The sequence below is a fragment of the Myxocyprinus asiaticus genome, chromosome 45 (genome assembly GCF_019703515.2).
Source record: "Myxocyprinus asiaticus isolate MX2 ecotype Aquarium Trade chromosome 45, UBuf_Myxa_2, whole genome shotgun sequence".
Taxonomy (NCBI): Eukaryota; Metazoa; Chordata; class Actinopteri; order Cypriniformes; family Catostomidae; genus Myxocyprinus; species Myxocyprinus asiaticus.
Window position 1 is genome coordinate 891,246 of NC_059388.1, and position 13,671 is coordinate 904,916.

Sequence of the window (13,671 nt, forward strand, 5' to 3'; positions counted from 1 at the left end):
ATTATTATTCAACCCCTATTGCATGTAGCTGTTTCTTAAATATGTAAGGCTACACAAGTAATTGTTTTAAAACAAAATTAAGTCATCAATCTGCAATGGCACTTATTTAAGTTTTAAAATTTAAGTTCAGCGTTGTAAGCAAAAATGTATTTCTATGCAAATAATGCAATTAAATATAAGCTGTCTCAAAAGCTAATAGAGGAGATTATTTCATTACACAAGAAAGGTCATGGCTAAAAATACATTTCCAAGGCACTTCAATTTCCAATACACAATGTTGGCAGCACCATTCATACATTTTTTAAATATGGTACAACAGCAACATTCTTGGGATGTGGAAGAAAGCAAAACTTTACCAAGGGAAATGTTGACTCCAGCTGACTGAATATTCAAGAAGTAATTAGGAAAGGCCTGTGGAGTCCTGGAAAAAGGTTTTATAGACATATGACACTAAACTGAAAATGAGTTTTAGACCCATGGGTCAGCAGTACATCTGGAGTAAGATGACAAGGTGATGACAAGAACGACACCATCCCCACAGTCAAACATGGAGGTGGGTCAGTCCTGTTATGGGATCCTTTGTTGGGATTTCAAGGAAGCAGTTGCAGCACAGAAACCAAAGAATGTCAATGAGCTGGAAGCTTTTAATCATGAGAAATGTGTAAAAGTTCTATTTTTTTCTGAGGGGTGTCCGAAGCCTGAGAACACTTACCTGAAACATTTATTTGCTGTTATTAAGTATAAAGGATGCTCCACAAATGATTGACTTTTGGGGTTGAATATTTTTGACATGACATTTGTGGAGAGAATTAGTTATTTAATATAATAAACTGAACTCTTTGTTCTCAAAATCACTCAAATGTGTATTAAAAACTTTGACTGTTTACTGAGATTTACATCACCAGAATGTATTGCTGGTTAGGGTGGTTGAATAATTTTGATTGCAACTAATTTTATATATATATATATATATATATATATATATATATATATATATATATATATATATATATATATATATATAGTTTTCACATTTAGAATAATAGTAAAGTCATCAAAACTATGGAATAACATAAATGGAACTATGGGAATTATGTTGTGACTAAACAAAACCCAAAATAAGTCAAATTTTAGCATCTTCAAAGTAGTCACCCTTTGCCTAGAATTTGCAGACATGTACACTTAACATTTTCTCAACCAAATTCTTGAGGTATCACCCTGGGATGCTTTTTAAACAGTATTGAAGGAGTTCCCATCTATTTTGGGCACTTATTGGCTAAAAAGTCATCAATTTCAAAAAAAAAAATTGTATTATTACATTTTAGTTTTATAATGAAATAAATTAATATGGTGGCACAATTATATTTTTGTGTACAAAACTAATTTCAAACATTTAAGCATATGCCTTCAGATCAAAAGATTTTAAGATCATGAGAAACATTTCAGTCAAGTGTTTCAAAACTTTTGACCGGTAGTGTGTATAATATATATATATATATATATATATATATATATATAGTGTGACAATACATATTTTAGCCAGCAGGTGGAGGCAAAAGACCATTTTTGTGTGTAATATGAGCCAGTTGGTGACGTGAAGTGAGTCAGCGTCAGTCAGTTTACATTCAATGGCACTCCATGATTGCTCGTATTATTACTACACTACTAAAGCTAGGAAATAGCTTTAAATGGCTTTAAACTAAAAACTTCAGCATTAAGGCTCATCACAGCTGAGACACAACAGACTGATTAATTACACAAACTCAAGCACTTACTTCTTACCAGAGTTTCCACACTGTAGAGGAAATACTGTTCAAAATGGCGGAGGAGATTGCGGTTTCTATAGTGAAAGACTCTTGCACACTGGCTACCACGAAATAGGGAGGAATACCCCCACTTGGATGGCTATTTTTCCACTGAGAAAATAGGATGAATTTCACCAAAATGACATTATCTTCAGAAAGCTGACTAACAGACTACAGCATCATCAACAGGTGATTGCACACATTCCATCTCTCTCTCTCTCTCACACACAAACACACACACACACACGCACACACACACCCTTGTTTCTCCTATAACCTGTTAGAAACAGCCCAAGCCGTGATACTAGTAGTTCTAAAATTATATTTTTGAGAGGCTTGGGCACATCATTTGTTTTGAACCAGCAACAGCAGATTCTGATCCATGGCGTAAGAAAGTAGTTCCATGCACAAATGCATTTTTTATGACCGTACTCAGTTTTTCCTAATATTAAAAAAATGTACTTGTTCATTAAACTGTTGTATATAAGCAATAATATCACCTGCAGCCTCATGGCTGCAGCCGAATCACAGCAGTGCTGATGTAGGGCCATATCGCACTCTTGCTTGTGTGTTATTGCTTATAAGCAATAACACACAAGCAAGAGTGCGATATGGCCCTCTCTTTGGTACAGTTTTTCCACAACCAGGAACACAACATCTGGGGTCCTTACTTGACATCTTAGTCTTTATGCTGGTTAAAAGCAAACTGCAGTTAAATAGTACCACTTTCAGAGCGAAAGTACCTCAGCCACTCGAACAGTTCACTGCAATGATTACGTATGTTGTGGAGGCGGGGCTATTCAAACGACACTGCACTGTGACACCACAATGTAGCCAATTTTATAAAACAAGTATTTTTTGTAGAGTAGAAACAATAAATGCTCTTTTCGAAATGGAAAGGAAGTTTTGAGTCCTGAAACTTACAGTGTTTTTTATAGTATAATGACCATAAGTCAAAATATGAAGTAAAATTTGATTCCTCATGGCATGACCCCTTTAATTTTTGTGCAAAATTGGAATATAACTGGAAGTTTAACCCTCTGGGGTTGACGGACACGCCGGCGCGTCCTGCTGGATTTTTTCCGCATAAAAGCGGAAAACAACTTAAAATACTCCATTTTTGGGCATACAGATAAATGTAAGACATCATTAGAAACTATAAAGTGTCTACGTTTATTTGTGTACACTCACAATAACAACAAAACCTTGTGCTTTTGTAAAATAAAGAAGTGAAACTCCGCGAATACTTATCACACAAACATTAATCATATGTCTAAAGAAAGCTTAAAATGTCTACTTTCAAATAAAACAATTGAAATTTAAAACAAATATTCTCCTGCAATGTAATCTGTATGAAACAAAGCGATGTACAGTTTCTTCTGGCTCAGCTCATTATCGCTAATGTGATCCCACCCACCAGCAGAGTGCGCTATTCATACGGTAATGTGCTGAGGCGATCAATGCAAATGGTAAACGCCCCCAACAGTGCCTTAAAAAAAACATCAAGTTCATCATCAGATTCATTCACTTTTCTGCATGTTTGGAAGATGGCACGCTATACAGGTGAGGAAGCTCTACAGGTGGTCCTGGATAGTGATGAAGAGTTCACATTTTCCTCAGAAGAAGAGCGGGACTCCGATGATGAACGTTTACATTTTGAAGAGCGATTTGATCCAGCCGAGGATACAATTCCGGATGAGTAAGTCATTTAGTTTTACTTACATATCAGTTGACATGCTATTTTATATAAACATGGACATATTTTACTAGTTGGACTATTTCCAGACTTGCCAGCCAGGATTCAGAGTATTGATATTTGAAATATGTCCTAATAGGCAAGTTTTAGTTACATTTAAATGTTGTTTCTGCTAAAGCAGGTATTTAAATTGTATGCTGTATGATATAAATATGATATGTAATATGATATCAAAATAATATGAATGTTTAGATTATATTTTAACTAGGGTTTATGCTGCCTCATTATCATCAACGAAGCTTGTGCTTGCAAATATCTGTTTGGGTATAAATGTGTAAAATGTGCTGTAAATATGCCCATATTAGAAAATCAGCATATTAGAATGATTTCTGAAGGATCGTGTGACACTGAAGACTACAGTAATGATGCTGAAAATTCAGCTTTACATCACAGGAATAAATTGCATTTGATAAATATATTCAAATAGAAAACAGTTATTTTAAATTGTAAAAATATTTCACAATAATCACTGTTTTTGCTATATTTTGGATCAAATAAATGTAGCCTTGGTGAGCAGAAGAGACTTTTTAAAAACATAAAAAAAAAATGTATAGATCTATAAACTTTTAAACAGTAGTGTAGGTCTAAAGTTTAAGTAAAGTCTTTATGTAAAGAAAATGTATAATCAGATAATACATTCAATCATTAAGTCTCCTCACATTCATTCTCTCTCAGGGGAGGGGTCTTTGTCTCCTCAGGTGTGAATCACATCAGTATTCATGATCATCCACACCTCCTCGCATATGGCCTTTCTAACACTAAAAGTGTCTTACAAAAGTTAAATGACTATATTGTTTTGTATGAATGAGTGCTCAGGATGGTTTTCACATCATTTTGTAGCAAAAACTCTAGGCTACAAGATCCAGTTCTCAAAAGTCTTGTGAACAAATGTTTAGTATGTGATATATGGCCTTATTTCAGCGAAATAAGTTTTTTTCAAAAACCACGCATAAACGTTATTTTCTCAAAAATACAAACATGTACATACATGTTGTTCACATATTATTGTAGCCCAGTTTGAACTGAATACATTGTTATCAGTCTTTAGCCATTAATGTTTTTAAGCAACTGAAAAAAAGCACAAATGTCAAGGCATGTCAAAACTTCTCCAGGGCCCAAAACACCCTCAGACCCCAGAGGGTTAAGCCAGTGTGGCTTATTTATTAAATGTCATAAATTACTTGTACAATAGCTTCTTGTTTGAAATAAACCTCAAGGCAGAAAAACTTATAGGAGACCGTTTAGTTGATGACAATATTATTCTTTTTTGTATTCTTTTATTTAGCACATTTGCTTAAGTTGAGGAAGTCTACTAGAGAATAATTATACTACAAATGTCTTACACTAAATTAAGTTAGTCTTAAATTTAGGCAAATGGTTATTATTAGAAAACAAGTTCTTACCCAGCTACAGAAGAATGACCCTCTCATCATGTCATACATTAAACATTGAAACAACAAAAGAATAAATGGTCCAGTAAGTGCCAACATCATGAATATATTTATTACAGCATATAAAATTTCATTAAAACATAAATTAAATTATAAACAGTGGTCTGCAGTACATATGTATGTCTTGAAATGGTTGTATAAAAATAAAGGATATATCTCTATAGTGCATTATTAAAGTTGCATATTTTTCTTCTCAAATGTTCTTGTTTAATAAAGGAAAAATTCTTCAACATCCTGTTTTCACAAAATCTGTGAAGAGAAATACAAGTGTTGTTCAGATACACTGACACCTCTCTCACACACACAAACTCTTTTCAAATTTTTTAATGAATATTAATTTGTAGCTGTGCACCTGCATTTATTTAGATGTGCGCATTACATGCTTAGTTTATTGTTTTATAATAATAATAATAATAATAATAATAATAATAATTAAAAAAAATTGTCAAATGTTTTGCTTAAAATGCAACTGTGCTATATTTTACTTAAATATTTTGTTATCTAACACAATGACATTCAGACATTTTTAAGTGTGACTAAAGTATGCAAATACTGTTTGGAGCCACTGTATATAACAGTTTTACCAGTGACTTCTTGTCTTTAAATTAGTTTTATGAATGAACAGAACAGTGAAACAGCATTCACAAAGTCTATGAAAATAAAATGCACTACAATATGATGAAGTATTTAGCATTTGTTATTGAAAAGTGACAGACGCCATTCTTACCGTTATAATAAGTTGTTGTAGATGGGGAAAAGAGGTTTATCTTGTTCATAAAGTTTACGGGCCCTCAAAACATCACGGACACACTGATGGATATATGAATACTGACACTGCAACAGAGAAGTCCATTGATTAGGGATCTGTTAATGTAAACCAATTCATACATTACATACAAATCTCTAGAACATTGCTGAAGTACTTATCTATTATACATCCACACCTATAAAGTTTGATTATTCTGAATATGTTGCAATATCTGTGAATGTGCTGCAGTATCTTGTTCAATACAAGTAAAATTCAACCAAAAGCATTTGTAGCATAATTTTGGTTACAACAAAAATCATTGACTCTTCCCATTGTTGAGATAGGTGGAGCTGGGTCTTGTCTAGACGGGATCCCCCTTTCGTCAACTTCTCACACATGCGCAGTCTGTTATGTATAGTCTAAGAATGTATAACTACGTTCATCAGTTAACTATGCTTATCAAAAGAACGACATATATAGTTAAAGATCAGTTCAAGATGGCTAGCAAAAATAATCGCATGCTCATGAATTTCTTTTAATTTTAAACAACATAAGCGTTAATTATACAGTATTAAGACAGCAACATATGTGCCACAGTGATGTATTTGAGGAACCGAGAATGGGCGGCAAGCACTCCTCGTTGCTGCGAATTCTGCATTTTGCACTCTTTTCCAATTGAATCCCATAGAAAAATGCAAAGAAATGTGTCACCACTCAAGATATACATCCACTGAGGTGCAGATACAATCTTTGTTAATTAAAATCTAAAGTTGTACCTAGGTGGATTAGAACCCTAAGCCTCTTATGCACGGGGTGAAATTAGTTATTAGACCATTTAAAATATTTTTTTACTCACGCTCATCATTGCTGTGTGACTTCAAACGCCACGTATAATCTGTAGAATTATAGAATCTAGCAAGATTGATGAAAGAGGAATCCCTTCTAGACATGACTGTGGGGCTGGGAGGCAAAAATCCTGTTTTTATTTGCTTCCATAAATATTCATTGTACTTACCCTGAAGGATTGTTTTATTTTGCCTACTTATTATACTTACAGTTGAAGTCAGAAATTTACATACACCTTTGCCAAATACATTTAAACTCAGTTTTCACAATTCCTGACATCGTAGAAAACATTCCCTGTCTTAAGTCAGTTAGGATCACTACTTTATTTTAAGAATGTGAAATGTCAGAATAATAGTAGAGAGAATGATTTATTTCAGCTTTTATTTCTTTCATCACATTCCCAGTGGGTCAGAAGTTTACATACACTTTGTTAGTATTTGGTAGCATTGCCTTTAAATTGTTTAACTTGGGTCAAACATTTTGGGTAACCTTCCACAAGCTTCTCACAATAAGTTGCTGGAATTTTGTCCCATTCCTCCAGACAGAACTGGTGTAACCGAGTCAGGTTTGTAGGACTGCTTGCTCGCACACACTTTTTCAGTTCTGCCCACAAATTTTCTATCGTATTGAGGTCAGGGCTTTGTGATGGCCACTCCAATACCTTGACTTTGTTGTCCTTAAGCCATTTTGCCACAACTTTGGAGGTATGCTTGGGGTCATTTTCCATTTGGAAGATCCATTTGTGATGAGCTTTAACTTCCTGGCTGATGTCTTGAGATTTTGCTTCAATATATCCACATAAATTTTCCTTCCTCATAATGCCATCTATTTTGTGAAGTGCACCAGTCCCTCCTGCAGCAAAGCACCCCCACAACCTGATGCTGACACGGTTGGGATGATGTTCTTCGGCTTGCAAACCTCATCCTTTTTCCTGCAAACATAACGATGGTCATTATGGCCAAACAATAAAATTTTTGTTTCATCAGACCAGAGGACATTTCTCCAAAAAGTAAGATTTTTGTCCCCATGTGCACTTGCAAACTGTAGTCTGGCTTTTTTATGGCAGTTTTGGAGCAGTGGCTTCTTCCTTGCTGAGCAGCCTTTCAGGTTATGTTGATATAGGACTCGTTTTACTGTGGATATAGATACTTGTCTACCTGTTTCCTCCAGCATCTTCACAAGGTCCTTTGTTGTTGTTCTGGGATTGATTTGCACTTTTCGCTCCAAACTACGTTCATCTCTAGGAGACAGAATGCATCTCCTTCCTGAGTGGTATGATGGCTGCGTGGTCCCATGGTGTTTATACTTGCATACTATTGTTTGTACAGATGAACGTGGTACCTTCAGGCATTTGAAAATTGCTCCCAAGGATGAACCAGACTTGTGGACATCAACAATTTTTTTTTTTCCTGAGGTCTTGGCTGATTTCTTTTGATTTGATCATGATGTCAAGCAAAGAGGCACGGAGTTTGAAGGTAGGCCTTAAAATACATCCACAGGTACACCTCCAATTGACTCCAATTAGCCTATCAGAAGCTAATTGGCTAAAGGCTTGACATATTTTCTGAAATTTTCCAAGCTGCTTAAAGGCACAGTTAACTTAGTGTATGTAAACTTCTGACCCACTGGAATTGTGATATAGTCAATTAAAAGTGAAACGATCTGTCTGTAAACAATTGTTGGAAAAATTACTCATGTCATGCACAAAGCAGATGTCCTAAATGACTTGCCAAAACTATAGTTTGCTAATATTAAATCTGTGGAGTGGTTAAAAAATTAGTTTAATGACTTCAACCTAAGTGTATTTCAACTTCTGACTTCAACTGTATATGTAACCTTACATGTTTATTATATGTTACCTTTTAAATTATATTTTCTTGATATTTTATCTTGTTTGAAATATTTTACTGTAGTACCTTTGAATAACCAGCATCAATGTATTAGTTTTGACAGCAATGCTGAAACAATGTTCCATGTAACCTTGAAGAGCCTCTGTGTGTTTGATAAGCGTTTGGCTTCAAATATGCAGCTGTGTGTGTGTGTGTGTATGTGTGTGTGTGTGTGTAATCATAAAAAGAGAAAATTTTGATACTGCTTTAAATTGTTTTAAACTGTTTTATTATATACTTATGTTTAGAATAGGAGAACAAATGCATGTATTAGAATAGAGAAGTTTAACCAAAATATAATCTATGATAAAAAAAATATATATAATAGTTTAGTACAACATAGAATGGGGAATGTATGAGTGTTTTACAGACGAGACGACGGTGACTACAAAGGAGGTGAGCCAAGAGAAGTCGTGTGGCTAGGAAACACCGGAAGGTTCTAATTTGGGCATTCCGAAACTTCAGTTAACATCATCGAAGGAATTTCCCAAATTAGAGAGACTGACTATATAAGGACTGATAAACTGATTAGATTTTGGATTCGACATCGATTTAGGTCGTCTCCCCAACGCTAATATTGCTCAGCTGATATTGTAATTTAATTTACAATACCTTTGTTAATTTACTTTAGCTGAAAAAGGATTTAAGGTCGCAAAGAGCCTCCCGACGCTTTGATTTTAAGTTTGAGTCTTCTTTGGGTTGAAGTATATCGACGAAGGGGGTCTCTATCCAGATTGTAAGTAACAAAGGCCAAACTGCTTTTGATTTAGGGTAGTTTGACTATCTTTATCCACCTTGATTAAACAACAGGAAGGTGTGCGCACAAAGCTACACCATGTTTATTGTAAGAAGGTAAGTGGGACACTTACAATGGAAGAGAATGGGGCCAGCCCATATACATTGAAATATAAGCCACAAGACATGGTTTAGTGTGATAAAATCACTTACTAACCTTTTCTGTGTTATTTTCAATATTACGACTTTGTTGTCATGATGACATTGGTAAACACTGTAACTCCAGTAAACCCTGATTTGTTAACACCATATCAGTGTTAACTATTAATTATCAGGCTTATTACACAGCTGCTTACCGAATTCATAAATACATAGACATGAAAATTTGAGTTGATTTGTTGAGTTGATACAAGAGACAAGAAATTAGCACTGGCTCATTGCTATCGACAATGGTCATATATGCAGTTTAGCAGTTATTGTGAAAAAAATATTTGACCACTCAATGTTGCGATTAATCAATCAGAATCAAGTATTCAAGAGAGACATAATAAAATAATATAATGCTGGTTAAGGGTTTATGAGGTAACTCTAATTTTGATCTATTCCATCATTCAAAAATACATTACAAACACAATTAAAAAAAAAAAAAAAAAAATGACTTGAATACACCTCTCCTTTGAATTACTGAGTTCAAAGTCATTTTAATATTTTTTCTGGGCTTAAAGTAAAAAATTTAATAACTGTCCAGTTACAGAAAAAATTAAATAAAATAAAAAAATCAAAGTCTCATCAAAAACTGAAATTGTGGCATAAGTAGTGAAGAAAAATATTTTATTATTATTTCTGTTATTATTATTATATTTTATTATGTATTCCTTAAACTGTATGGACCCACCGGCTGGTCCAAAGGGGGGCACTATATCCTGAAAAAAGTTTAGGCTTAAAATGTTAAAGTCTCTGTATACATAAGGCAGGAATATGAAATATAATATGAAAGATCAGAATCTGAACTTTTCAGAGATAACCATCACTTCTGCATTTATGTTACTTAAAATAACAAAATTAGGCCTTCGAAACATTCAGGTTGAGCACCCCCTAGAGGTAATGGGGTAGAAATATTTATATGAAAATAAAAGTCCTCAAATAGCACCTAAATGGAGACGTCATATCAAATGAAAGCTCTCATTCTCAGGACTCATGGACTGTACAGCTAATTCTGTTGCCCTTATAACACAGTTCGAAAGATTTTCAAAAGTATCACAAAGTGAAATATGATTTCTGTAAGTCATCAAATACAAATGTCTATTTATGCTCCAATAACTGCTGCTGTAAGCCTCAAATTGCTAAAAAGTTTATATCTGCTTTTACATTAAGTTCTCTAAAAAATTAGCTATTGTTTACTTGTCTGTAACCTTGCTTGGCTGAATAATTCAATGTTATATCTTTGATGTACAGAACAAAATATGTCATCCAGAGGGAAAAGCATGCAAATCATCTGAAAAATCTGTTTTCGACTATTGATGATCAAATATATCATCGCAAAGGGGAGGATCTCAGCTTTCTAATGACACCTAGATTGAGCTTCTAGTCCAAGATAATAAATGAAATAACAAGGGTGGTGCTTGAACTGAAAATTAGAGTGAACGTCTATGGACGAGCACATCTAAAATGCATTAGAGCGCCACCTATATTTCAGACCTGTATATTGTGTTGGAATGTGATAGAGATTTTTTTTTTTTCTAGTTCTTACTGCCATCTAAAAGAATAAAATGACACTTTTCAAGGTGAGGTACAGTGAACAGAACCAGAATTACAAGTTTACAAATTAGAAAAAACATAAGATTACAAACACATACAATACTATTTATTAATAATTGAAGTCTTCTTTTTTATTTGGGAGGGTTCTCTGAAAAATGAGACCACTTTTTAGCAATTATTCCACAGTATGTGTGAATGGTAAGCTTTTAAATTTGAGTGTGAAAAATTGTATAAGGGGTTAAATAATGAGGCAGCCATTTTGTTGTCATATTACAAAAAAAAAAAAAAAACAAACAAAAAAAAAAACATTGAGAGTTAATGGCAAATTAGCCGCAAATGCGCCACTGATTATTTTCACATGCAAATAAGCTTTGCGGCAATCTTGCGAATATTAATTTGTAGCTGTGCACCTGCATTTATTTAGATGTGCGTATAACACCCTTAGTTTTTTGTTTTATAATAATAATAATAATAAAAATTGTCAAATGTTTTCCTAAAAGTGTCTGTGCTATATTTTACTTATATATTTTGTTATCTAACACAATGACATTCAGACATTTTTAAGTGTGACTAAAGTATGCAAATACTGTTTGGAGCCACTGTATATAACAGTTTTACCAGTGACTTCTTGTCTTTAAATTAGTTTTATGAATGAACAGAACAGTGAAACAGCATTCACAAAGTCTATGAAAATAAAATGCACTACAATATGATGAAGTATTTAGCATTTGTTATTGAAAAGTGACAGATGCCATTCTTACCGTTATAATAAGTTGTTGTAGATGGGGAAAAGAGGTTTATCTTGTTCATAACAAAGTTTACGGGCCCTCAAAACATCACGGACACACTGATGGATATATGAATACTGACACTGCAACAGAGAAGACTTTGTTGCCAAAGGTTTGCTGCAGGTTCACCTTCTGGCAAACATTTGTGGAGAATCACAAGCTTTTTTGCATGTGAAAATAATCAGCGGCAAATTTGCGGCAAGTATAGTTTGCCAGAACTCTAGATTTCTTGTAAGGCATGTGACAGACAAACAAACAAACAAACAAACAAACAAATAAAACAGATGATCTTTTTAGACCCAAAATCTTGATCGCGGATTGTGTGAAGTTAAAAAAATAAATAAATAAATAAAAAATCTATATTTTGACATTTCATTTAATATCTTTTTGACATTTTTATGAAAAGGCACATATTGTTCAGGTCAAATGGTGTAACCCTGAAAAAAAACAACAATTATGAATATAATGAATTTCTATGGTAAAACGTTTTTTTTTTTTACAAATAGGTTTGAAAACTTTTTTGAAATTAATTATTAAATTACACTCATGTATTGAAGGTGCAAGGAAAGTATTTTAATACATTCTACTTAATGGTTATACTACATGACATTTTTAAAGTAATTAAATTTTTTTTTTTTTGTTTTTTTTTTTGCAAATGGCTTTCAAAAATGTATAAAACTAACATGGACACAAAGATTACATTTCTATAAACTTAACAAGTGTGTTTTAAATTTGTTTTTTAAAAGATTTCTCATTTTTATCACCTCAGACAACCTTATTTGTCAATGACCCTTGTACAAAAAAGGTGCATTTCTGACCTCTGCACTTATTATAGGGCAATCATTCAAAGATGATGCTGTCAGCTGAACTTAACTGTATATGAAATATACCATGAATATACCATATATCATGAAGCAACCCTCTTCTAATGGCAGTATGAATGTTGCTGATGAAGATACAGGCAGATTCATACCTCAGTTTGTACCATGTATGACCGATGCAGGCGCAGATCAAACACACAACCATAAATATCCACTGTGCAGGTTTTTTCTAGTTGCTGTAAAACACGGTCAAGCACAATGAAAGTGCCAGTTCTGCCCACGCCAGCGCTGAGAGATAAAAAAAAAAAATAATTGATGTGATTTTGAGGGTTTAAATCTGAATTTTAAATAATATATATATATATATATATATATATATATTAGGTTAAATATAAAAAAAGGAAATTCTGTCATCATTTACTCGCCCTCATGTTGTTACAATCATGTATGATTTTCTTTCTTTCAAAGAACACAATGACTCTCAAGCTCCAAAAAGGCAACAAAAAAAAAAAAAAAAACAAACAAAACAAAAAAATTGTATGGAAAAGATCAATGTGAACATTCTTCAAAATAGTTTCTGTTTCACAGAGGTAAGGAAGTCATATGTGTTAAAATTGAATTTACATTTGAAGGCGAACTGTTGTGTTAATGTTGTTTATGTTATACACATATACTGTACCTGCAGTGTACTATAGTGACTCCAGGACTGCTCATCCTGTCAATGTAATCTCTGACTATCCGCACAAACTGAACAAGTGACTGGGTTGTGTCTGGTACACCGTGATCCGGCCAGATGGTGTAATGGAACTGACGCACCATCCACGGGTATCTCAACTGGCCCTCCTGAAAAACAGTGTTGGGGATTAGTTAACTAAATGTAGCAACAATATTAACTTTACAAACTTTCAGTAGCATGACAGCATTTCAGCAATTTTCACAATAGTGTAGCTTTTCCAGTAATGAGCAACATTTTCCAATGAGTAACACTGTAGCGTCATAAACCGCTACATTTGTCACATTATATTTTGAATGCAGCAGTGGAGTCGAGGGATTAATCAAACACACTCACCTAAA

The 13,671-nt window shown here is 33.7% G+C and overlaps 1 protein-coding gene across 1 annotated transcript in view; it reads right to left on the reverse strand.

Annotated features, from left to right (window-relative positions):
- Positions 1 to 4,722: 4,722 nt before the first annotated feature.
- The window catches only part of LOC127435306 (receptor-type tyrosine-protein phosphatase beta-like), a 100,734-nt gene continuing 91,785 nt past the window's right edge, over positions 4,723 to 13,671 (reverse strand). Inside the window, 4 exon segments of the mRNA XM_051688675.1 lie at positions 4,723 to 5,261; positions 11,750 to 11,859; positions 12,750 to 12,885; positions 13,277 to 13,440. Of these exon segments, the coding sequence (XP_051544635.1) occupies positions 11,752 to 11,859; positions 12,750 to 12,885; positions 13,277 to 13,440 (408 nt within the window). The 3' untranslated portion in view covers positions 4,723 to 5,261; positions 11,750 to 11,751.